This window comes from Callionymus lyra, chromosome 8, assembly GCF_982586985.1.
Source record: "Callionymus lyra chromosome 8, fCalLyr1.hap1.1, whole genome shotgun sequence".
Classification (NCBI taxonomy): domain Eukaryota; kingdom Metazoa; phylum Chordata; class Actinopteri; order Syngnathiformes; family Callionymidae; genus Callionymus; species Callionymus lyra.
The window spans coordinates 18,668,934-18,692,454 of NC_141825.1; the positions used below are offsets into that span (position 1 = coordinate 18,668,934).

The 23,521-nt window shown below is 37.3% G+C and overlaps 2 protein-coding genes, 1 long non-coding RNA gene and 9 other non-coding genes across 15 annotated transcripts; 11 read left to right on the plus strand and 1 right to left on the minus strand.

The window, feature by feature from the left end:
- The first annotated feature begins 90 nt into the window (after window positions 1-90).
- On the plus strand, window positions 91-3,507 carry rpl4 (ribosomal protein L4). Of its 2 annotated transcripts, none has more exons than XM_087796648.1 (10): window positions 91-163; window positions 719-890; window positions 962-1,068; window positions 1,210-1,348; window positions 1,560-1,684; window positions 2,385-2,514; window positions 2,595-2,751; window positions 2,915-2,998; window positions 3,169-3,289; window positions 3,362-3,507. In XM_087796648.1, the coding sequence occupies exons 1-10, from the start codon at window positions 161-163 to the stop codon at window positions 3,449-3,451; spliced, it is 1,128 nt and encodes a 375-aa protein (XP_087652774.1). In that variant the 5' UTR covers window positions 91-160; the 3' UTR covers window positions 3,452-3,507. The 2 variants fall into 2 exon arrangements, with proteins under 2 accessions (XP_087652774.1, XP_087652775.1); XM_087796649.1 differs by having other exon boundaries at window positions 3,169-3,284; window positions 3,357-3,507.
- On the plus strand, window positions 1,394-1,492 carry LOC148073905 (small nucleolar RNA SNORD16). Its single transcript, XR_015712287.1, has one exon. It is a non-coding gene; the product is annotated as a small nucleolar RNA SNORD16 (small nucleolar RNA).
- On the plus strand, window positions 3,033-3,098 carry LOC148073906 (small nucleolar RNA SNORD18). The gene has a single exon (XR_015712286.1). It is a non-coding gene; the product is annotated as a small nucleolar RNA SNORD18 (small nucleolar RNA).
- A 1,152-nt stretch (window positions 3,508-4,659) lies between the features above and the next one.
- Window positions 4,660-9,057, plus strand: LOC148073907 (uncharacterized). 3 transcript variants are annotated; one of them, XR_015712072.1, is made up of 15 exons: window positions 4,660-4,897; window positions 5,119-5,213; window positions 5,384-5,509; window positions 5,728-5,813; window positions 5,985-6,096; window positions 6,303-6,397; window positions 6,575-6,655; window positions 6,869-6,963; window positions 7,133-7,244; window positions 7,451-7,545; window positions 7,723-7,803; window positions 8,017-8,111; window positions 8,286-8,360; window positions 8,565-8,648; window positions 8,816-9,057. It is a non-coding gene; the product is annotated as an uncharacterized LOC148073907 (long non-coding RNA). The 3 variants fall into 3 exon arrangements; XR_015712073.1 differs by lacking the exons at window positions 6,869-6,963; window positions 7,133-7,244; XR_015712074.1 differs by lacking the exons at window positions 5,119-5,213; window positions 5,384-5,509.
- LOC148073908 (small nucleolar RNA SNORD16) lies at window positions 4,947-5,045 on the plus strand. Its single transcript, XR_015712290.1, has one exon. It is a non-coding gene; the product is annotated as a small nucleolar RNA SNORD16 (small nucleolar RNA).
- Window positions 5,559-5,657, plus strand: LOC148073909 (small nucleolar RNA SNORD16). Its single transcript, XR_015712292.1, has one exon. It is a non-coding gene; the product is annotated as a small nucleolar RNA SNORD16 (small nucleolar RNA).
- LOC148073910 (small nucleolar RNA SNORD16) lies at window positions 6,131-6,229 on the plus strand. The gene has a single exon (XR_015712294.1). It is a non-coding gene; the product is annotated as a small nucleolar RNA SNORD16 (small nucleolar RNA).
- Window positions 6,697-6,795, plus strand: LOC148073911 (small nucleolar RNA SNORD16). The gene has a single exon (XR_015712288.1). It is a non-coding gene; the product is annotated as a small nucleolar RNA SNORD16 (small nucleolar RNA).
- LOC148073912 (small nucleolar RNA SNORD16) lies at window positions 7,279-7,377 on the plus strand. The gene has a single exon (XR_015712295.1). It is a non-coding gene; the product is annotated as a small nucleolar RNA SNORD16 (small nucleolar RNA).
- LOC148073913 (small nucleolar RNA SNORD16) lies at window positions 7,845-7,943 on the plus strand. The gene has a single exon (XR_015712289.1). It is a non-coding gene; the product is annotated as a small nucleolar RNA SNORD16 (small nucleolar RNA).
- Window positions 8,395-8,493, plus strand: LOC148073914 (small nucleolar RNA SNORD16). Its single transcript, XR_015712291.1, has one exon. It is a non-coding gene; the product is annotated as a small nucleolar RNA SNORD16 (small nucleolar RNA).
- On the minus strand, window positions 8,907-17,436 carry map2k1 (mitogen-activated protein kinase kinase 1). The gene is made up of 11 exons (XM_087796647.1): window positions 17,262-17,436; window positions 12,453-12,663; window positions 12,225-12,371; window positions 11,226-11,303; window positions 11,035-11,086; window positions 10,053-10,177; window positions 9,669-9,873; window positions 9,537-9,601; window positions 9,414-9,472; window positions 9,301-9,346; window positions 8,907-9,241 (listed from the first exon to the last, which is right to left on the minus strand). The coding sequence occupies exons 1-11, from the start codon at window positions 17,342-17,344 to the stop codon at window positions 9,128-9,130; spliced, it is 1,185 nt and encodes a 394-aa protein (XP_087652773.1). The 5' UTR covers window positions 17,345-17,436; the 3' UTR covers window positions 8,907-9,127.
- Window positions 17,437-23,521: the final 6,085 nt, after the last annotated feature.

Sequence of the window (23,521 nt, forward strand, 5' to 3'; positions counted from 1 at the left end):
TCGGGAGAATTTATCCGAGATCTACATTCGTTGCGGAAGTAGTATTCTTTTTAGGGCGGAGGCATATATCAACCGCTGTGATGTTACCACTTCCTTTTTACTGTGGCCGCCATAGTGTGAGGAGCGTGGTTCCCGGCGAGCCTAAAAAACTATAGCGAAAATGGTGAGAAAAGGCAATACTATCTCAGCGTGTACGGTTTCGGTTGTATTGGAAGTCTCGTAGGAGGGGAACACCTGTCAGAATAAACTTAAATGCTTCTATTTGTATCTCCACGTAAACATTTGACAGCGGAGCATATACGAGCTAAGCTAACACGAGGAGCCATTTTGCTCAAACCCTCGAAATGCTATGACACACGTGTTCAACAATCTTCCGTCTCTGTGTTCGATCGCGAGTTTTTAGTTATACGTTACTTTTTATATATTTAACTTGTTACATTTACAAGCTGTACTGTGTTGTTGTAACGCCCATTGTGAACGGCATTATTCCAAAAGTTTGAATAGGACCGGCTAATGCTAACCACATGCTAGTTAGAGCAACCTGACGTAAGGCCGCACAACTTTTGAACATGTTTGTTTGGCAAACTTATTGCCATATAAAACCTTTTCAGTTATAAAGCAATTGTACGCAATTTGTCCGACATTATATTCTCGCTCTATTGTTTGTTTTTAAAGCACATGATTAGCGTTTCTAATACTAGTCTTTGAAACATTGCAGGCCTGTGCCCGACCCCTGATCTCGGTGTATTCCGAGAAAGGAGAATCTTCAGGCAAAAATGTCTTGATGCCGGCTGTGTTCAAGGCTCCAATTCGCCCTGATGTTGTGAACTTTGTTCACACCAACATGCGCAAAAACAACCGTCAGCCCTATGCCGTCAGCAAGCTGGCAGGTGAGCATCTCTACACGTGAGGTCTTTGCTTTTATTATCTGGAGATTTTAATTTTCCTTTTTTTTAACCAGGTCACCAGACCAGCGCTGAGTCCTGGGGTACCGGAAGAGCTGTGGCTCGTATCCCCCGTGTGCGTGGTGGTGGAACCCACCGCTCCGGCCAGGGTGCTTTTGGAAATGTATCCTTACACCAGAAGTTAAAAATGTTGCCATGATGGTGAAATTGACTCTGTCATGGTTGATTGACTATTTTTGAGACTGATAAAGAGAAGCTGTTCTATGGCCATGGAAATCCTGTGCAGACCTTGACCAACCTGTAGATGTGTCGTGGAGGTCGTATGTTTGCCCCAACCAAGACCTGGCGTCGCTGGCACCGCAGGATCAACGTCACGCAGAAACGTTACGCTATCTGCTCTGCCCTCGCAGCTTCTGCCATTCCAGCGCTTGTGATGGCCAAGGGTGAGTTTAAAGTCATTTTTGTTTGTGCTTAAATCATTCTGTAGTTGCAATGATGGTGTAATTTGCGTCTGATCTTGTGGTCAGCGACAGTTGCCTGCTGTCTACAACTGACACAAGAAGTTGATGACTAAAATATTCTGAACAGTTTTTACCTTTTAATATTTGATCAAAAAACATTTTGCTTGAGACTAATGAATTTAAATGTATAAAGGTCACCGTGTGGAGGAAATCCCAGAGGTCCCTCTGGTTGTCGACGACAAAGTTGAGGGATACAAAAAGACGAAGGAGGCTGTGCTTTTGTTGAAGAAGCTCAAAGCCTGGAATGACATCAAGAAGGTAATGCATTTTGAAATTGTACCTTCTATAACTAAACTAAACGCCACACTTAAAACCTTGAGTTGAATGTGTTGGAAATCCCTTTTAAATTGAGTTTACCCAAAATACTAAAATAAATGGAACTACATAATACTACTCTATATCGTGGGTAATTCATTTATACTTTGTCATCCCTTGCTCTTTTTTATCTAATTCACTAATGTCAACTAAGGGTTGGGATTGTTTTCAGAGTAATCTGTCCATGCTAAAGTAGCTACTGGAGCTAAATTATGTTCATCCAAAAAGATGCATTTAAAAACATCGAAATACCTTCATTACTGCTCATCCGTAACGTAAATAAATTTGTCTGAAGCTTGTTTTTGGCAAAAGCTGCTAGTCCATCAGCCTTAATCAGATACTTGTATTGTTTTAACTGGGAAAGAATTTGGAAAAATTCCTCATGTCTAGGCTTAAATACAAGGACGTTACAGATGAGCAATTTGAAGGTACTCTTTTCTTTTTTTTGGACTGGGAAATTTAAAGATGACTCAAATCGTGACATTTGGATGAACATAAATTTGTTTAACACTAAAGGTTGAGATTATTTTCAGAGTTATCTGATCACCTGCTTGCAACAAATGTATCCAAGATGACAGCATCTTTTTACAAAGTGTGAATCCTTCAATACTGTGCCAGTAAACCGTCACAACGATGCGTGCAGGTTTATGCCTCTCAGCGTATGCGTGCCGGCAAGGGTAAAATGAGGAATCGTAGACGCATTCAGCGCCGTGGGCCATGCATAATCTACAATCGCGACGCTGGTGTCACCAAAGCCTTCAGAAATATCCCAGGTACGTCAAAGGATTAAGATGTTTCCACATTATAGCTCCTGCTTTATAGAAACTAACCGATTAGTTGATTTGCGTCAAAGGAATCACCCTGCAGAACGTCAACAAACTGAACCTCCTGAGGCTCGCCCCTGGCGGACACGTTGGACGCTTCTGCATCTGGACCGAAAGCGCCTTCCGCAAGCTGGATGAACTGTACGGCACCTGGCGCAAACCTTCCTCCATGAAGAAAGACTACCAGTGAGTTTTTTTTTTTTTGTTACCGGATACTTTGGTTTTATAGATTGACTGCAGTAATGAGCTCTACTTGAGGTCTGCATTTTTAAAATCCTGTGATATGAAATGAATTCTTCTTGTAGCTGATATTTTCAGTTTCTAATTCTTAAGTCTTATTGATTTTCAGCCTGCCCATGCACAAGATGACCAACACAGACTTGGGCAGGATTCTGAAGAGTGAGGAGATCCAGAAAGTTCTTCGTCCTCCAAAGTACGTACCTTCAAACACACTTGTGCTATTATTGAAGCCATGATGATTTCCACCCTCGGTCCGTGTTTCTGAACCCTGATTATTTGGAGGTCCTGAGCCCTTAAAGATGATGGGATGAGAAGTAACTTCATTGACATTTTAGTGACTCTTTTTTATCTTTCCAATTGCAGCAAGAAGATCAAGCGCAGGGTGCTGAAGAAGAATCCTCTGAAGAATCTCAAGGTGATGCTGAAGTTGAACCCGTATGCAATGACGGCAAGACGTCACGCCATTCTCAAGCACGATCCTCTGGTAAGTCTCTAATGAATTGTTCTGTTGACTGTGTGTTGGAGTGCGATGACTTGACTTGTTGTGTTACTCTAGATCAAGGCGAAGATGCTGAAGCCCAAGTGGAAGCCCAGAAGGGATGGCACCAAGGCCAAGCCCAAACCCAAGGTCGAAGCAAAGGCATAAACTTGACCATGCATACAGACTTGAGTTCATTCATAAATAAAATTGGTCTAAATGTTCGAGTTAAAGCTTTTTTCATTATATATTAAGACTCAATTAGAGCATATTTAGCAGAACTCTTTAAATCCGATTAGGAAAAACGCGTCTTTTCTCAAAGGGCTGAAATCCGTTGTTTAATTAACTTGGCAAAAATGGATTGGATTTGGTAAAAGCATGATGCATTTTCTACCACGATCACGTCTGGTTCAAGGTTCATCAAATGACTTCACATTGCAGAGCTTGGGTTGGCGTGGACGGCTGGTTTAGTCCAATGGTGCTGAAAAGCCAGCTGGCAAAGTCCACTTGCTCTGCCTCAGATGGCTTAATGAACGGGTGCACCTGTGATGAAGACGTCTAGTCATTGACGGAGTGGATAACCTTAGCTGGTTTAGAAGAAAAGATCTTCTGGATTTTTGATTGAACAATGATGCGCGGATGTAAATAGAGTTGGTGGTTAGTTTATCTTAGTGTTTGTACTGAATCAAAAGCGATCAATGCTTAATTGATCATAGTAAGGGGGAAAACTGCATTTTTGAGCCTAAAGGCCTTCAGTTAAAGAGACTTGGAGGTCTTGTGCCGCCTTTTTCCATCTTGAAGATTGGATTTTTGGCACCACCGAGCCCTGGCTCCGAAAGATCAACAGTACCAGAAGCGTTCTATGTTCTCTGCCCTCACAGCATTCCTGCACTTGTGATGGCCAAGGGTGAGTTTTTTTTCTATGTGTTAAACCTTAAAATTACAAGATGGTGTAATTGGTGTTTGACAGTCGGTTTCCTTCTGTCTACAACTGTCACAAAAAGTTGATCCAAGTTAATCCTTTGTGAGATTCTTAAACTTCATATCTCGGGTCTTTAATCACTAAAACCTTTAATTGAGATATGTGTCACAAAGCACTTTTTATAGTCTACCTTTGTTACTGCAGAGTTGGAACTTTTCACATCACTTATTCTGAAGTGGAGTTTTTGAGTCTTAATAATAATAATAATAATAATAATATTTATATAGCGCCTTTCTAGACCAGGGTCACAAATATTCATACAGTTTCTGAAAAGGATAGACTGTTTCTTTGTTTTCATCCTGCCGATGCACAGGATGACCAACAGACTTGGGCAGGATTCTGAAGAGTGAAGAGATCCAGAAAGTTCTTTGTCCTCCAAAGTACGTACCTTCAAACACACCGATGCCTTTTATTGATGCCATGATGATTCTCCACTTGGTTCGTGTTTCTGAATCCTGATTAGTTTGAAGTCCTGAGCCCTTCAAGATACTTGTGATTAGAATTAATTAAAACCTTTTTAGTGATGCCTTTTTTTTTTTTTCTTCCAATTGCAGCGAGAACAAGTGCGGAGTGCTGAAGAAGAATCCTCTGAAGGTGATGCTCAAGCTGAAGACTTGGCAACACAGGTTAAGGTGAGTTGAAGTCTGTTTTGGATGCGTTTAAGTCATTAAAAAAGAAAATTGTTATGATGGTGTAATTTGCGTCTGATCTTGTGGTCAGTGACAGTTGCCTGCTGTCCACAACTGCCACAAGAACTTGATGACTAAAATATTCTGAACCGTGTTTAATGTTTCATAAATATTTGCACACAACACATTTTACTAGTGAAACTAATGAATCTGAATGTTTGCAGGTCACCGTGTGGAGGAGGTCCCTGAGGTTACCGTTTGTCGACGACAAAGTTGAGGAATACAAAGACGAGAGGAGGCTGTGCTTTTGTTCTCCAAAGTACGTTCCTTCAAACACACTCATGCTTATTATTGAAGCCATGATGATTCTCCACTTGGTTCGTGTTTCTGAATCCTGATTAGTTTGAAGTCCTGAGCCCTTCAAGATGCTTGTGAAGAGAAATAATTGAAACATTTTAAATGACGCCTTTTTTTAATTTCCAATTGCAGCGAGAACAAGTGCAAAGTACTGAAGAATCCTCTGAAGGTGATGCTGAAGACCTGGCACCACAGGTTCAACACTGCCCAGAAGAGTCATGTTATCTGCTGCGATTCCGGCACTTGTGATGGTCAAGGGTGAGTTGAAGTCTGTTTTGGATGCGTTTAAGTCATTAAAAAAGAAAATTGTTATGATGGTGTAATTTGCGTCTGATCTTGTTGTCAGTGACAGTTGCCTGCTGTCTACAACTGACACAAGAACTTGATGACTAAAATATTCTGAACCGTTCTTAACGTTTCATAAACATTCAAGCACAAAACATTTTATCAATACTAATTTCTGTTTGTTTATCTAGGTCTGTGTGAAGGAAATCTGGGGGTCTCTCTGAAGGCGAAGTCACAGGATAAAAGACAAGAGGAGGCTGTTCTTTTGTCCTCCAAAGTACGTACCTTCGAACACACTCATGCTTATTATTGAAGCCATGATGATTCTCCACTTGGTTCGTGTTTCTGAATCCTGATTAGTTTGAAGTCCTGAGCCCTTCAAGATGCTTGTGATGAGAAGTAACTTCATTGACATTTTAGTAACGCTTTATTATCTTTCCAATTGCAGCAAGAAGATGAGACGCGGAGTCCTGAAGAAGAATCCTCTGAAGAATCTCAAGCTGAACACTTCCCAGAAGACTTGTTATCTGCTGACATTCCTGCACTTGTGCTGGTTGAGGGTGAGTTGAAGTCTGTTTTGGATGTTTATATTATTGTTATGATGGTGTAATTTGCGTCTGATCTTGTTGTCAGTGACAGTTGCCTGCTGTCTACAACTGACACAAGAACTTGATGACTAAAATATTCTGAACCGTGTTTAATGTTTCATAAATATTTGCACACAACACATTTTACTAGTGAAACTAATGAATCTGAATGTTTGCAGGTCACCGTGTGGAGGAGGTCCCTGAGGTTACTGTTTGTGTACAACAAAGTTGAGGAATACAAAGACGAGAGGAGGCTGTGCTTTTGTTCTCCAAAGTACGTTCCTCCAAACACACTCATGCTTATTATTGAAGCCATGATGATTCTCCACTTGGTTCGTGTTTCTGAATCCTGATTAGTTTGAAGTCCTGAGCCCTTCAAGGTGCTTGTGAAAATAAATTATTGAAACATTTTAAGTGATGCCTTTTCTTTTTTTTAAATTTCCAATTGCAGACTGAAGAAGAATCCTCTGAACACTACCCATAAGAAGACTTATGTTATCTGCTGACATTCCTGCCCTTGTGATGGTTGAGGGTGAGTTGAAGTCTGTTTTAGATGTGTTTATATTATTAAATTGTTATGATGGTGTAATTTGCGTCTGATCTTGTGGTCAGTGACAGTTGCCTGCTGTCTACAACTGACACAAGAACTTGATGACTAAAATATTCTGAACTGTTATTAATGTTTCATAAATATTTGCACACAACACATTTTACTAGTGAAACTAATGAATCTGAATGTTTGTAGGTCATCGTGTGGAGGAGGTCCCTGAGGTTACTGTTTGTCGACGACAAAGTTGAGGAATACAAAAAGAAGAGTGGGCTTTGCTTTTGTTCTTCAAAGTACGTACCTTTAAACACTCATGCTTATTATTGAAGCCATGATGATTCTCCACTTGGTTCGTGTTTCTGAATCCTGATTAGTTTGAAGTCCTGAGCCCTTCAAGATGCTTGTGATGAGAAGTAACTTCATTGACATTTTAGTAACGCTTTATTATCTTTCCAATTGCAGCAAGAAGATGAGACGCGGAGTCCTGAAGAAGAATCCTCTGAAGAATCTCAAGCTGAACACTTCCCAGAAGACTTGTTATCTGCTGACATTCCTGCACTTGTGCTGGTTGAGGGTGAGTTGAAGTCTGTTTTGGATGTTTATATTATTGTTATGATGGTGTAATTTGCGTCTGATCTTGTTGTCAGTGACAGTTGCCTGCTGTCTACAACTGACACAAGAACTTGATGACTAAAATATTCTGAACCGTGTTTAATGTTTCATAAATATTTGCACACAACACATTTTACTAGTGAAACTAATGAATCTGAATGTTTGCAGGTCACCGTGTGGAGGAGGTCCCTGAGGTTACTGTTTGTGTACAACAAAGTTGAGGAATACAAAGACGAGAGGAGGCTGTGCTTTTGTTCTCCAAAGTACGTTCCTCCAAACACACTCATGCTTATTATTGAAGCCATGATGATTCTCCACTTGGTTCGTGTTTCTGAATCCTGATTAGTTTGAAGTCCTGAGCCCTTCAAGGTGCTTGTGAAAATAAATTATTGAAACATTTTAAGTGATGCCTTTTCTTTTTTTTAAATTTCCAATTGCAGACTGAAGAAGAATCCTCTGAACACTACCCATAAGAAGACTTATGTTATCTGCTGACATTCCTGCCCTTGTGATGGTTGAGGGTGAGTTGAAGTCTGTTTTAGATGTGTTTATATTATTAAATTGTTATGATGGTGTAATTTGCGTCTGATCTTGTGGTCAGTGACAGTTGCCTGCTGTCTACAACTGACACAAGAACTTGATGACTAAAATATTCTGAACTGTTATTAATGTTTCATAAATATTTGCACACAACACATTTTACTAGTGAAACTAATGAATCTGAATGTTTGTAGGTCATCGTGTGGAGGAGGTCCCTGAGGTTACTGTTTGTCGACGACAAAGTTGAGGAATACAAAAAGAAGAGTGGGCTTTGCTTTTGTTCTTCAAAGTACGTACCTTTAAACACTCATGCTTATTATTGAAGCCATGATGATTCTCCACTTGGTTCGTGTTTCTGAATCCTGATTAGTTTGAAGTCCTGAGCCCTTCAAGATGCTTGTGAAAATAAATTATTTAAACATTTTAAGTGACGCCTTTTCTTTTTTTAAATTTCCAATTGCAGACTGAAGAAGAATCCTCTCACTACCCAGAAGAGTCATGTTATCTGCTGACATTCCTGCCCTTGTGACGGTTGAGGGTGAGTTGAAGTCTGTTTTGGATGTTTATATTATTGTTATGATGGTGTAATTTGCGTCTGATCTTGTTGTCAGTGACAGTTGCCTGCTGTCTACAACTGACACAAGAACTTGATGACTAAAATATTCTGAACTGTTAATGTTTCATAAACATTCGAGTACATAATGTTTTAATTGTAGGACTGATTGAATTTGAATGTTCGTAGGTCACCATTTGGAGGAAATCCCTGAGGGTTCTCTGACGACAAAGTTGAGGGATAAAAGACCGACGAGGCTGTTTTTTCTCCAAAGTACGTTCCTGCAAATACACTCATGCTTATTATTGAAGCCATGATGATTCTCCACTTGGTTCGTGTTTCTGAATCCTGATTAGTTTGAAGTCCTGAGCCCTTCAAGATACTTGTGTTGAGAATTAATTATTGCATTTTAAGTGACATTTTTTTCTTTCCAATTTCAGCAAGAACAAGTGCAGAGTGCTGAAGAATCCTCTGAACTCAAGTCTGTATGCTGAGCATCACCTTCATTCATTAATAAAGTTGGTCGAAATGTTCGAAGTTAAAGCTTTTATTTTCATTATATATTAAAGACGCAATTAAAGCACATTTAGCAGAACTCTTTAAATCTGATTAGAAAAACATGGCTTTTCTTAAAGGGCTGAAATCCCTTGTTTAATAAACTTGGCCTTTTGCACAAAAAATAGATGGATTTGGTAAACACATGATGCATTTTCTACCACGATCACGGCTGGTTCAAGGTTCATCAAATGACTTCACATTGCAGAGCTGTGGGTGGGAGTGGACGGCTGGTTCAGTCCAATGGTGCTGCACAGCCAGCCGGCGAAGTCCACCTGCTCTGCCTCCGATAGTTTAATGAACGGGTGCACCTGTGATGAAGACGTCTAGTCATTGACGGAACAGTAAATTCATGAATATATGCACCTACCATCAGCTGTTTCAGGTCTGATCTTTCTGCTGGATTCTTGATCAGACTGAAAAAAGGAACAGATTGATATGGTTTCTGCATCAATTCAAAAAAGTTTTCCGAGTGATTCATACCATTTGTTCACAAAGTCTTGGAACTCTGAGCCAAATATTCCGGGCAGCTTTGGTGGAGGCTGAAAAAATGGATAAACATATTGTTGACAACGGCATCGTGGATTCAATTAAAAAGTAATTTACCTCATTAACGATGTAGTCCAGCAGCTCAAAAATCGCCATAGGAGGCCGACTGTCTGGTCCATAGGCTGCAGAAACCCCAAAAAATATTTTTCAAACGCTCTACAAGGACGACCTTGGATGCATCTGACTTACAGCCATGTCGTCCTGGAGGACGAGGCGTCGATGACGACTCGCTGGCGGCCGCCTCCCCCTCCATTGGGTAACCGAAAATCTGTTCCAGTTCCTTGGAGTCGGGCGGCGGGATCGGAAAACGCCCGATAGCCATTTCCACCAAAGACAGTCCCATGCTCCAGATGTCAGACTGGACTGAGTAATGGGTTCCCTGCAGTCGCTCCGGCTGCACAACACACACGTTCACTCTTTAATGGGTTTGTTTTCAAATGAAACGGTTTTACCTGAAGCTGGATCATAATTTAATTATGAGAATGATCACATGTAATATTTTTCACACCAAGGCTAGACTATGCAGACTGTCTTTTCATTACTGAATTCACGAGGTATTTAAGTTCCACTCACAGACATGTACGAGCGCGTCCCCACGAACGAGTTGGCCATGGAGTCGATGAGCTGTCCACTCACTCCAAAATCACACAGTTTGATCTCACCGCGGGTGTTCACCAAGATGTTGGAGGGCTTGACGTCTGAGAACACGCAGCAGAAAGTCATCATAGGAAACTATACATTTGAAACAGAATATATTTTGTGCATCTTCTGCTTATCTGAGGTCAAAGGCATGAGATCCATCAACTTTTCAGACTCGTTTCAAGGGCAAACCTTTTGGCTTCGGTCTGACCCAGGCCACCTCCCAATTATATGTCCAAAATTTCTAACCAGATCTTATAAAAGATTTCAAAGTCACCTGTGTTGCCTTCAACTTGCAGGTAGTCTGACTCTCTTATCGACCCTTATCGACTGTTTCATGAGGCCTCATCAACCCATCACTTAACCAATAACCACCCGGATCTCGTTACAATTGCGTGCAAATGTATCAATATTCCCTGAACCAGTTGTTACATAATCTGCTGTATTCTGTATCCCGTCGTCTTCGTTCTGAAGTATCGACTTGTATCTTTTTTTCACCAAGTTGCGCGCTGAGAACAAGATGTAGATCTGACTTCATAGGTTTATTGCTAAAACCTGGGTCCAAAACATAGTCATTGAGCGAATGGAACATTTAATGCGTCTTCAAACGTATCGTGCAAAGAATGTTCATTTCAAAGGACACTTTGTGCCTGAGGAACTAGACACTTTGTTTTGCAAGAGTTGCTGCAGTATTTACTGGCATCATGATCAAGACACTGTATCATGATACACGAGTTTTAAAATGATTTCATTGAATTATTAGTTTAGAGGCAAAGATTGACATCTAGTGGCCTTCATGATGCAGTGTCTTCACTGTCAACCTAACGCAACCTTGTGTTAGAGTTTATAAATCTTTATGAATCTATAAACGAACGAAACAAAGCACAGAAATGTTGAATAAAGAATCAATACTGACCCCTGTGCATGATTTTGTGCTTCTCCCTCAGATAGGAAAGACCTTTGATCACCTACAAAGAAAAATAAAGATAAAGGGATCAAAAACTGATAACAAAACTGACCTGCTGTGATAAAACCTTTGATTGAACACACATTTAATACTTCATTGGATCATAAATGAAAGTTATAAAAGGTTAAAATGAGACTTACAGCGATGCTGACTTTACCGAGGATTTCCTCTGGAATCTTTCCCGCTTTCTTCAGGGACTGGTCCAGAGAACCTCCATCCTGGTAACCACAGAGTCAGAACAGATATAAAGTCGGTTGATGCTTCAACAAAAATAGCAGATGTCATATTATTAAGTTAAGTATGACTCTTGAGGGGATAAAACCCGATCACTCAAGGGGCTAACATCTTTTAGTGTTCTTGGTTGTGGAAAAACTTCTATGTTGAATTTATCATCACATTCCGTTCCTTCAACCTCAGTTTTACTGTTCTTGGAAGTCTCTGCATAATTGTTGACATCCATTCTATCTGTTCCTTATAGTTTGTTCTTTTTATTCTTCTTGTTCTCAGTTACCACATGGGTTGAGAGTATCCCAGCTACCCGGGGGAAACCCTGGACAATTTGCCAGTACGCCACAAAACATTTAGAAAATGTATTATTAAAATGACCATTGATGGGTTGATGAGAACTCATGAAACATTTGTGGATTAAAGACACTGTATTATGATAAAGTGTTATCATTTAGAAAGACCACTAGATGGCGCTTTCAGTTTGAAAGTGACCAAAAAGTTAGAGTAGATTACAGAAAGAGATAATGAAGCAGAGAGTGACATCTAGTGGTCTTTTAAAATAAAGACTTTGTATCATAATAAAGTGTCTTTATTTTTAAAGTGAAGCGCTGACGAAGCTTCATGAAGCAGTGTCATGTTGTTTATAGGTCAGTAGGTGGCGCCATCAGTTTACAAATAATGTGATGTTTCCTTAGAACAGTTTGTAGGAAAATAGTGCGGAGACGCCATCTAGTGGGCTCTGAAAGTAATGACACTGCTTCATAATGCTTCATCAGACCTTCAATAAAAATAACATTATTTATGTTGTGGAAATATGTTTTAAATACATTCACAAAGTGTTTTTTTAATTGTTTGTTTCTGTTTCGAACAAAAGTGACATTCTCAGTTTATTTAGGTATAAAATGCAGTACCATGTTCTCCATGCAGATGCTGATTTCCCCGTCGCTGTAAAAGGCTCCGTAGAAGCCCACGATGTACGGGGAGTTGCACTCGTGCAGCACCTGCAGCTCCCGGATGATCTGGTTCCTGATGGCAGGTTTGATCTCCAGGTGGATCAGCTGATCGGACAAGAACGTTTGAACCTTCACCGTCACTCAGACAGGATGTCGTCTCCAACGTGTCGCTTCACGGCTTCTTACCTTCCTGGCCATGATCAGCCCCGAGGGGCGGTGCGATACCTTGAAGACCACCCCTCCGTTGCCGGCCCCCAGCTCGCATATCTTCTCGAAGTCGTCGTCCTTCAACTCCCCGACCTTCTGTTTCTGCGTGAGAAAAGCTTCCAGGCGCTTCCTCTGCTGCTCGTCCAGCTCCAGCTCCTCCAGTTTCTTCTGCAGCGCCTCCAGGTTGGTTCTGGCAAGACCAGGAAGATAAAAGATTAACAACCTTTACAATATCAGCCTTTAAATCACTGAGAAGTACACAGAAGTACTGAAATGTTCAGAAAATAATCTTAATGCCAATTAAATGAATAATAAACAACAAAATACTGTGATTTATTTGATTCATTTTTTGAATATATACTATAAATACCATACATTTTTTTCTAAATACTTGGCTGTTTAATTGTGATGTGATGATAAGGCTTCATGAAACAGCTGATGAGGTATCATGATACAGTGTCTTTATTTTGAAAGGCCACTAAGGCACTCTCACTTTTTTAATCTCTCATTTACTACTTCAACGAAACCTGATATTATTTTTATACTAAGAGTGCCATCTAGTGGTCTTTCAAAATGAATACACTGTATCATGATACAATGTATGTTTCATGAAGCGTCATTAACACATCCCTACTAAAAATGGTACCATATTATTTTGAAAAAAAAAAATACATTTATGGTATTAATTAGTGATGAGTTATATTTCTTTTACGTTTTACACTGTATCATGATACAGTGTTTTTATTTTTAAAGTCCACGAGATGGCACTCGAAGTTAGAAAATTATGCCAGATTTCATTAGGAGAATAGAGCTAAAGATTATAAAGTAGAGGGTACCATTTAGTGGCCTTTTTAAAATAAAGACACTGTGTCATGATACAGTGTCTTCACTACACAGCTGTTTCATGAAGCCCCATCCACAACTCACTAATAATACCATGCATGGATTCTTTTTTAAAGAATATTTTACTACTTTTTAGAAATAATGGGTTGGTGAGGCTTCATGAAACAGTTGTGTAGTGACGACAATGTATCATGAAACAGTGTCTTTATTTTGAAAGGCAACTAGATGGCACTCTCTGCTTTATAACCTTTGTCTAAACTAATTCCTGGCATCATTTTCAAACTTGATACAGTTTCTATCTACAAGGCAGTTTCATGAGACCTCAACAACCAATCACTGGAAAATAGCTTCAATAATTGTTAACAGTAATGCTAATATTATGCATTATGTGTTGACAAAAAGCACCTATTTATTTATCTGCCTAATATTATTACTGTTTATGTATTTAAAAAAAATAATATAGCCATTTTATAGTATTTAAAATATTGTAGCAATTCACATTTTAAGTTATTTTTTCCACATTTTCTTTGCAAAATATGATCATGTTATAGTTAGAATGGTATTCGAATGTATTTTTTGTTCATTGGTTGCGGTCAGTGTTTATCAACCATGATGAAATCTTAGCCTCACGTCTGCAGGCTTCAGAAACACAACAACAACATTCAACAAATAAGCCAAAGTACACAGATTCATATTCAATAGCATTTGCTCCGTCCTTGGTTCCACTTGAAGTTGTGCATTTATAGAACCCTATTATGGAGACGAGATGACGGTTCAAGTGCGGAGCCTGTGGGCCGCAGCCCGGCGCGAGGCTCCAGCAACGAAGGGGTTAAGTGGTTGTATTTTTTACGCTCGTATAACCATGGAGACGAGGTGCTGGATGGTGGGAGGCGTAGGCGTTCAGTCGACAAGAGCTGAAGGTTGAGGATGCTGGAGATGCAGAGAGAGAAGCGGCAGTGCAGGTTTACAAGCCTTTCAAACAATGTACGTGTGTGTGTGTGTGTGGGTGTGTGTTATTGTGATTTTTTTTTTTCTCTCCACACGATGTCCAAGGACATGGAACAAGATTATACTTCAGAATATCTTCACTTCGTCGTCAACCTCGAGAAGAATATTGCTGTTAAGGCTTTCATTAAAGCTTTAAAGTCACTCTTAAGCTTAAGTTTTTCTTTTTTAAATCGTTTTTAAGATGATGATTTTACTTAAATCTACTTAAAAATGAACTTTATTTTATCAAACTATTAAGAATCAACACTTGCACTAGCAGGCATATTAACATTATAAACTTTAAAAGCATATAATTTCAATCATTTAACAAAAATACTTTATATACATCAAATCAACTTTATATCTCAAACAATAAGTATAGACAGTAAGTGTAGACATATAAATATTTATTTAAAAATAAATATATAAAGAGAGAGAGATATTCTTTTGAATAAACAAATTAGAAATATTATTATCATTATTTTTTCAACTCTGTGTAGCAATGAAACATATATAAATACGACTTGCTGTTTATATGTTATGTATTTTTCACCATGAAGATGCATCAATTTTCTCTGTACGACGTTCACATCAAACCCAATGCAAATCATATTAAGGGTCATCATCCTACCCATGACACCTTTTATCAGGTACTATATGGAATACATGGTTTCCAAACGGGTTTAATGTAAGAAAAAAGTTGCATAACAAACATCAAGATAAATAGTAAAGCACTTACACTTGTATCAAATTTTTCCATATTCCAAAAATAAATTACACTTACACTACATTACTTATTACTACTTATAGTATTGCCTCTTTGAACATCATTTATTTACCACTTCCTTACAAATAACCACAAATAAATCAAGATGAAAGGAAAATGAAATGGATTCCAGACGTAGCAGGAGAAAACAGAAGCTTGTCAATTTGATCAACAGCTATTCATTCCACTTGTTGACATGATAGAGATCAACAAAAAAAAAAGATCCCGATGATCGTCTCGTCAAAACAGATCCAAATGGCCTCTGGGCCGAACTGGGCTTTTCACTGCGAGCCGAGAAGTTCAGAGAATCACGTCACACACACTCAGTGTCAACATTACTGTCTCACTGCAGACCTGCATGAACTCTCAGCAGCTTCATGGTACACAATAGATACACGTTATATCTAGAAGTTACACATCTCTAGTCCTTCATCACTTGTTCTTAAGATCACGTGACGCCTCCGTGATAAACATAAACATGTTTCTTCATCTCACAGAATAGTTTTGTTGACTTTTGACTGAGTAAATGTTGTGTATTTGTTAGAATCTGGAGATACAATATGTATCACGATACCCAAGCAACGATACTATATGGTTCGGTACTGTAGGAAAAAGGATATATTTGTAGTATTGTCTGAGTACTTGAGTCTGGTGTTGCAGAATTTACAGACAATTCGTTTTGGAACCAAAATAATGTCCAGAAAATCATCTTTAAAAGCTCCTTGAGTCTACTGTATCCTCTCATCCTCAGTAATCGCCTGGATCTAGGGGAGGACTGCTACCATCTAGTGGTTAGAAGTTTGATTGTAAGAGTAAAATGAATAAACTCTGTGACATTTGCATATTAATTATAGTGATGGGTTGATGAGGCTTCATGAAACAGCTTTTTAGTGTATCAAGATGATAGGCCACTAGATGTCACTCTTGAAATTGATACCAGGTTTTCATTAAATTAGTAGATTAGAGCCAAAGATAATGAAGCAGAGAGTGACATCTAGAGGTCTTGAAAGATGAATTACACTGTATCATAGTGACGTGAAACATGAAACATTTGTTTCGTAAAAAAAAAAAGCTGTATCGTATCATCATACAGTGCCCTCATCTTGAAAGGCCACTAGATGGCACTGCAATTAAAAAAAATATGCCAGGTTTCATGAGATTAGTAGATCAGAGCCAAAGGTTATAAAGCAGAGAGTGACATCTAGTGGTCCTTCAGAATAAAGACACTGTATCATAGTAATGGGTTGACAAAGCCTCATGAAACAGCTGTGAAGTAAAAGAACAAAACAGTGTATCATGATACAGCGTCATATTTTGAAACACTACGAGATGCCACTTTAAGCCAGGTTTACTTGAAATAGTAGATCAGAGCCAAAGATTATAAAGCAGAGAGTGACATCTAGTGGTCCTTCAGAATAAAGACACTGTATCATAGTAATGGGTTGACGAAGCCTCATGAAACAACTGTAAAGTAAACAAAAAAAAACAGTGTATCATGATACAGTGTCATATTTTGAAACACTACGAGATGTCACTTTAATCCAGGTTTACTTGAAATAGTAGATCAGAACCAAAGATTATAAAGCAGAGAGTGACATCTAGTGGTCTTTCAGAATAACGACACTGTATCATGATACAAAGCCGTTTCACGACGCCTCATTTACACAAAAATGAAAAGAAATGACTGGATCACAGTGCTGTTGAATGGCGATACCATATCGTCGACAAAATGATTGCGACGTATCGTTGTATCGATATCCTCTCACTCCTCGAGTAGAATAAAAAACAACAACTATTAGGAGTCAAATCGTTTGACAGACGCCATCATCTGCAACAGGCGGTGTTGCAACATCACAGACCTGCACTACTGACTGCGCCAGTACCTGCCCAGACACACCACGAACATGAAGGCTGACGATAAAGTCTGAGCATCGATAAATCAATGCTATTTAAATAAAAACATACCTATGTTAGAGTTGCTCAATATTTCATATAAACAACCTTCAGTTATGTAAACACACACACACACGCACAGACACACCTTTTTAAGTGCCCTCGAGCCAGACATGGACACACTCGGTTCAAAGCCAATGGACGAATAATAAAAAGAATTATGAACATAATGTCTGAAGGACTCCAAGGATTTGGGATCCGATCTGGGAGAATGATTTGGATCAGATCCGGTCACTCACTCCGTGGCTCCGGTTCCGTTGATGGTGTTCCCATCTGGGATCGGGTTGAGCTGGATCGGCTCCGGCTTCCTTCTCTTCTGCATGTTTTATTTTTCCTGGCTGGAGATCGAGGGAATGGAGAGTGTGACAGCAGGAGGAGACACACGGTCAGCGCGGAAGATGAAGCTGGAGATGGGCGGAACCATCCGGAAGATGAGGCGTCACGAATGTTTACGTTCGTCTGTGCGTAACTGGTGCATCCCGCCACCTACTGGCTACTTTCTATATCGCAGTCGATGTGATTTTATAAGCGGATTAATTGAATTATAATAATAAATACAATACAGTTATTTCAAATGCGGCTTTCTTTCTTCTTGACACTCAATATCACCGTTCATATACATTTTAAACACCAATTTTAACTCAACACATTAAAACATTTAAAATAATATTTTCATTTTTTTTCGCTTAAGATTTGATATATATAATAAAAGAGCATATTAGCATACCAGGTTATTATTATCAGACATTTATGATAATGTAAAACACGAATTACTTTAAGGATTTTAATAATTCTGTGGTGATAAATAATCCTTTAAATTGTATCTAAAACGGCATATTTAGGTAATAAAGTAAAATTCCTATCACACGTTTAATTTTAAGTAAAAGGAGTTGTTTTCTTTTGTTAGTAAATTACATTGAATATAGAGCTGGGCATAGCTGGGGGTAAGAATTACAAAAACGAAATTAAACTACAGTTTTAATCTGTGTTTTAGATGTTTTTAAAACTGAGATTGAAACAAAACAAAAATATATATATATATTTTGTGACCCTAACTTGACTTTAAAAAAGAAGCCAGTAGTAAGCTTTAGTGTGTCACCATTCAAGAGGATTTTATGCATGCGTTTGTAAATCTGACCTATTTTCAACCTCCAACTTTTCCAAGAATAACTTCTAGTTCTCCTCTGATGGCAGAGGATAAACAAAGGGAGGATTTAAGAGTTTCTGCTTCCACTGAAGGTTTGAATGACGTAATGAAACACTTAAACTAATTGCACTCACTGAAACATAAACAGTGTGCATTCAAATAAAGAACACGAATGTGTGTACATTTGCTGTAATATTCGAAGTATTTTTATTCATTTTTGTTTAAACAATGTTAACTAATAATACATTTAACTGGTATCTATAAGCAACTAACAGGAAAATCAATGTCACTCTACAACAAACAACAAATGTGTGTAAAAGCAGGATTCACAGGTATTATTCCAAATGGGCAAAAAGAACAATATGTGAGAAAGTGTAATTGAATTCTTACTGATGATTTGAAAATAACACTGTGTATGTGTAATTGAACATACGTGGCTGCTGTGTTTGTCACAATAATCACATAAATTACACAGATTGTTCTTAAATATTTTGTTGACACAAAGGTTAAAGGATACATTTTACATGAAACATTTTCGTCTGGAATTGGAATAATCATTGTGTAAATGTTCTTAAAAGAATATGTTATTTTGCAGTTTGTACTTATTTTCAAGTATTTAAATTTAATATAAATATATATATATATGTAGAATGTGAAACTGGGTTGTGCTTTCCTTGGTTAAATAATATTAAATATTGAATAAAATAGTCATATCCTGAACAAAAATCTATATTTAATAAACAATCCAGCAATCCATCTATACCCAGGTTTTTATTAGTATGGTTAATACTATTAATCACAATCAAAATAATGGTACTACAACTACGTCTACTTCTAATACCAACAATTCTACTTTTTCTTCTACTACTACTACTACTACTGCTACTACTACTACTACTACTACTTCTACTTCTACTACTACTTCAACCTCTATGACTTCTATTTATACTTCTATAACAACTACTACTACTACTACTACTACTTCTACTACTACTACTACGACTACTATTTTTACTACGCGTACTACTACTACAAGGACTTTTAGAACAACTACTAGTTTTAGAACAATAGCAACGATGCTGATATTATTATTATGATTAATACTAATGATCACAATAACAATAATGGTAGTATAACTACTTCTACTAATACTACTACTACTTGTACTTCTACTTGTACTTCTACTACAACTACCTCTTCTACTACTTATTGTACAACTACTATTTCTACTACGAGTAATACTACTTTTAATTTTAGAACAACTACTTATTTTAGAACAATAGCAACGATGCTGATATTATTATTATTATGATAATACTAATGATCACAATAACAATAATGGTAGTACAACTAATACCAACAATTCTACTTATTCTACTACTTCTACTACTACTACTGATACTACTACTAATAATACTGTTATTTATTCAACTTCTACTACTACTACTACTATTATATACTATTTGGAAGAGCTCAATTTTCATGTTTTTTCAATATCACTCTATTTTTCTTTCAAGAGATGCAGAAGATGGTTTGCTGACATGTTTTTACTGAAATTGGTTGTCATAAAAAGAATGACGAAAAAAGATGTCACTGGAAGTTTTCCCAATAAATGGACTGTACATAAAGTTAAAAAAATGAGGAATGTAAAAATGTACTGCCCAGTATTTCAACAGACACTTTCTACTTGAAGCTGAAACATGCATCTTCCTTTCCAACCCACTTTTGTCTGCATCAATCCTTCATCGAGTGCATCATTTAAGAAGCAGCAAAGGTTTCGTCGGAGCGAGAGTTTTTCCGTCAGCATATCTGACCACGATTACGACCATCCACAATGAGTCTCATCACTTGGTATTGGCTGCTACAAGCCTATCGATCGCTGCCCCTTCTCTTTCTTTCAGCCATGGCAAAAAACAACATATTTCTCTCCACAAAGTCGGGCTGACAGAGAGGTTAGATTACTTCTGTCTTCAGTTCATGGAGAGGAAATTGAATTAAGTCCAAGTTGTTTTGGGAAATTGAGTTGAATCCTCTCAAGTTACTCTGACCTCATTCTTTATTATCTGCCCTTAAAAACATTTTCCCGATCTGAAAAATTCAGATAAAATCCAGTCCTATGAGGACCACACTTTTTTTTTATACCATCGACCATCGACCATAAATATAGCGAGATCAATGTAATATTGATATATATTGACATATATTTAGCAGCGCCACACCAGAGGGGGCGCCAGAGGGAGAGAAAGGGTAAAGAGAAGGGGCAAGAAAAAGTAAACAGGTGTTTTTAATCTGTTTAACTAGCTTTACATGTCAGCCGCAAATGGATACATTTTTAGGGCCTTAACTGAATAAGAAAAGGGAAACTAAAATCCAGGTAAGCAAAAGGTTTGATAATGTTTTAAGAAACATTTAAAATTAAAATCTGTTTTAAAATGATGTTAAAAACGTACTTAATTTTGAAATGTGTTTAGAATGTGTTGGAAACATATGTATTTTGAAATGTTTTACAAATAAAGGTGTTCAAATATGATCTTAAAAAAATGTTTTAAAAAATGCTCATGTCAAATATATATATTTTTAAATGTTAAAAACATACAAAGATCTTAAAATCTGTTTTAAAATGGTGTTACAAATGTGTTGGATACACACAGCTATTTTAAAATGTATAACAAACAAAGGTGTTCAAATACAATCTTTAGAAAAAATGTTAAAAACATACTCAGATGGCAAATAAGATCTTTAGAAAAAATGTTAAAATCATATAAATATTTAAAAGAATATATTTTGAAACATGTTAAGGAAACATACAGATGTTAAAATATATTTGTTATGGCTATTTTAAAATGTAAACAAAAATATGTTAAAAACATACATGGACTCAATAAATATCTTTAACAATGTGTTAAAACATGCAAAGATAATACATTTACGTTAAATATATGTTAATAACATACACAGATGTTAAAATATACCCTTTAAAATATATATATTTAAAACATACTTAAAAATATACACAAATGTTAATGTATATTTGAAAATATGTTAAATACTTACACAAATGTTAAAATGTATATTTGAAAATACATTAAAAACATACATATGTTAAAATATATTTTCAAAATACATTAAAAACATACACATATATTAAAACGTATATTTGAAAATAAGGTAAAAACATATACAGATGCTAAAATATATATTTGATAATACATCAAAAACACAGAGGTTTTAAAATATATTCATCTGCGCTATTCTTTTCAATCTACTGCGATGAGGCTTCAAGGTGTTTGAACCATAGACCTGGTGAGACATGAATGTTTCATTTCCCAAGTAGCACACAATCGTGTTCTGACATGAGCAGAGAGCAGAGAACGTACTTAGGTATTAGCTGATCAAGGACAGAACATGCTGGCATCATTCTTGTCTTACGACACCCAAGCATCACTCACAATCTAAAATAAACGTATTTTTTATTCCAGAGTTGTACCAATCATTATTTTATCATTGACATTTAACCAGTTTTCAAGCAAGTTTTCTTTTAAAAGCCAAATAAGCAACAATGCAATACATTAGCTGACACTGACACAGCTTTGTACTATTAATATTATTATTTTATTTAAAAAGTGCCATCATTAAGATCCATATTGATTATTTTTGGCAATAGATTTATAATTTTTATTTAAATTCCTCTAAATGGACCCTTTAAACACGCATAAAAAAACATTGTAACTGTCAGTATTATAGAATATTAATGTACATGTATATTTAAACATAGTAAATGGGGAAAGTAAACGTGAGTTTGCAGTCATAAATCATTTGCACATGTGGAATACAGGAGTGCCTTCACTACTGAAATACATTTGGAAAAACAAATTGTAATTTGTTTAATTGAAATTAAATAGATTTAATTTCATTTTTGTTTGAGAAAATGAGGGCAATTTTTGAAAATATATAGAAATGTTGATATATATAGATATATCTATATATATATATTATTTCTCTTACTTACATTAATGTTCAAAAGCACTGTATCAATTATTTTAAATCGTAGTTCTTTTTAGATTATATTTCAATAAATTGTCTGTAAAATAATATAATAAAACAATTTTTTTTTACAATACGTTTTCAAATATTCATGTCATTTATTCATATTTGTGTTGCAATTAATCCTTAGGCCACTGGATGGGGTCATTACGTCCTCTGGAAGAATTAAATCTTGCGAGATCTCACCGACGACTGAGGGCGAGAGGATACAGTCGACTCCCGGAGCTTTTAAAGCTGATGTTTGGACATATTTTGCTATTGGTTGAAAGCAGTTGCGACATTATTGAGAGTCATGTGGTCTGTAAATTCTACAACCACAGAGTCAAGTACTCAACAATACTACAAATATATCCATGGTCTTACAGTATAACGCTATATCGTAGTGTGGCCCCTGTATCCTGATAGGTATCGTATCACCAGATTTTTGCCAACAAACACCCCATAGTCTCCTGATATTCCATAATTAAATTAAAAGAAAACTTTGACTTTATCTATTTATTTGAACTTTTTCTTACATTTTTGGGCACATTTTCGTTTTGTATTCAATGTGATGGTCACCTCAAAAGACCCACAAAAACATGAACTGCATCCCTTAAATGTAAATGTTGCAAAGTAGAATCGTAATGATTTCATGTCATTAGAATGTAAATTTGTTTGTAATGAAGCACTTTTGAACCCGACAGACTCCCAGCAGCCTTTGCTTCAAGACTCTTTTTAAAATTGACGTGAATAACTTTATTTCTATAGTTGCTAGAGCTCGACTATGTTGTTGATGTCAAGCCGTACAAAAGGTGATATTTGTACTTGTAACAGAAGGTTAATTAAATATATGTCATCGTCGAATATCTTTTTACATTTTTGAATTCCCGTTCTCCGCTTGACAATTGTATTCTCTGGTGCGGCAGTTAAGATATCAAACAAGCCAGACATCAAACTTACTCAGCAGACATGAATTTATGGCCGAATATTCGCAACTACTTACCGTCCCCACTGAGGCGCGAGGACACCACCGATGAGACTTAAAAGCAACACAGTCAGATCCTCTGATGGAGGACGAGCGGCCGAACAGCACACGCCATGTTCCGTTTGATGCTGTGGATTTGTTGCCTCATCCGCCACTACTTTGTTTGGGGAGTTTGGGATTTGTGGTCAGGGACTGGAGCAGGCCACTGAGGCGGCTTCTGAAGCAGTTGATAACAGCAGCCGCTCGCTCCGGCTGAGAAGAAAGGCCAACACTTGATGTCCCAAAAATGCAAATGTGTCCAGTGACAAGCTGCGTGGATGAGACATGCCGGCGTCGGCGCACAT